Source organism: Saccopteryx bilineata, chromosome 3, assembly GCF_036850765.1.
Source record: "Saccopteryx bilineata isolate mSacBil1 chromosome 3, mSacBil1_pri_phased_curated, whole genome shotgun sequence".
Taxonomy (NCBI): domain Eukaryota; kingdom Metazoa; phylum Chordata; class Mammalia; order Chiroptera; family Emballonuridae; genus Saccopteryx; species Saccopteryx bilineata.
In genome coordinates, this window is record NC_089492.1 from 312,067,269 (window position 1) to 312,068,873 (window position 1,605).

A 1,605-nucleotide genomic window follows, 5' to 3' on the forward strand; every position below is an offset into this window, starting at 1 on the left:
GAGAAAGAGAGAGAGAGAGATAGAGCGAGAGAGAGAGAAAAGGGGGGAGAAGTGGGAAGCATCAACTCATAGTTGTTTATACATGCCTTAACTCAGGCAAGACTGGAGTTTTGAACTGGCAACCTCACCATTCCAGGTCAACACTTTATACACTGTGTCACCAAAGGTCAGGCCAGACACATGATCTTAATCAACAAATCTGGAATTTTCTGGTCAATGTGGGCCCTCTCTCTATTCCCCCTCCCTCAGAAAAAAGAAGCAATTTGCACAATAAAAACACTCAATATTCCCTGCCCTCCCAAGGTATGCTGGTCTAAAAATAATTCCTTTTATTCTTTTTCTTTTCTTTTTTTTTTTTCAACTTCGAAGCTGTTACTTTGCCATTTATTAAATGACCAGATTACAAAAATAACCATGGTAGATACCTTAGTTCATCCTTCTGATAAACCTGTTGATCTGGTCTTCCCTGTTACCAGCATCCCCACCTTCTACAAAGTGGGTGGACTTTTTCTTCATTCCACCATGTGGAGAAGATAATTTGAAGGGCCACAAGAAGTTGTTTGCTTCTTTGAAGCGTTTTCCAACAGTATAGATCTCATGAATCAGATTCTCCATGCAGATGATATCATATTTACCAAGAGATCGAGCAATCAATGTGTTATCCATCAGAGCAATTAGTTTTTTGTTGATTTTGCCATAACCACGTTTGTAGATCAGTTCATTTACTGACTTCAAGTTTGAGTACTCCCATGCAATATATGGTTCCACGATCCTCAGCATGTTAACGGAAGCCTTGTTGAGCTTCACGAAGGTGCCGTTGAAGATCTGGCGCAGGCGCAGCAGCTGCAGAACCTTGCGGACCTTTGGGCTCACACCGTTGATACCTCTGATCCTGATGACAAATGCCAATTTGGGTTCTGCAGGTACATAGAAGTTGCCAGCCTTTCTCGCCATCCTAGCCATTTGAACCTCAGTTTTGTACATCTGCCTGCACTCCTTGTGATAGTGCTTAGCTTTTTCATAGATGAGCTTCCTCCTGGCCTTTCGCAGCATCTTTCAGGCAAATTTCTTTCTCAGGCGCTTGATCTTCAGCTCTGTGAAATTCCTTTGCTTTTTTCTTCAGGGTTTCTGGCACAGAAGGAACCTTTTTCTTCTTCTCACTGGCATTAGCATTCTTCTTCTCTGACATTAGCATTCTTCTTCTCTTCTGCACCCTCCATGGTTCCAGCCGGAAAAAGAGGAAGCCCTTTTTCCCTTTAGTTAATAGTTCTCTTACCCTACCCTGCTTCCTGTAAAGACCTTCCACCCTACCTGACCAGGTGGTGGTGCAAGTGGGTAGAGCTTTGGACTGGGATGCAGAGGACTCAGGTTCGAAACCCCGAGGTCACTGGCTTGACTGTGGGCTGATCCAGCTTGAGTGTGAGGTCGCTTGCTTGAGCATGGGATCATAGACATGACCACATGGTCACTGGCTTGATCCTGAAGGTCGTTGGCTTGATCAAGAGGTCACTCGCTCTGCTGTAACCCCACCCCATCCCCACCCCCATCAAGGCACATATGAAAAAGTGATCAATGAACAAAAAAGGAGCTGCAACGAAGAATTGA

General features: G+C 44.4%; 1 protein-coding gene across 1 annotated transcript; it reads right to left on the bottom strand.

Annotated features, from left to right (window-relative positions):
- Positions 1–392: 392 nt before the first annotated feature.
- Positions 393–1,177, bottom strand: LOC136329316 (large ribosomal subunit protein uL30-like). The gene has a single exon (XM_066265315.1). The coding sequence runs from the start codon at positions 1,051–1,053 to the stop codon at positions 427–429; it is 627 nt and encodes a 208-aa protein (XP_066121412.1). The 5' UTR covers positions 1,054–1,177; the 3' UTR covers positions 393–426.
- Between the last annotated feature and the right edge of the window lie 428 nt (positions 1,178–1,605).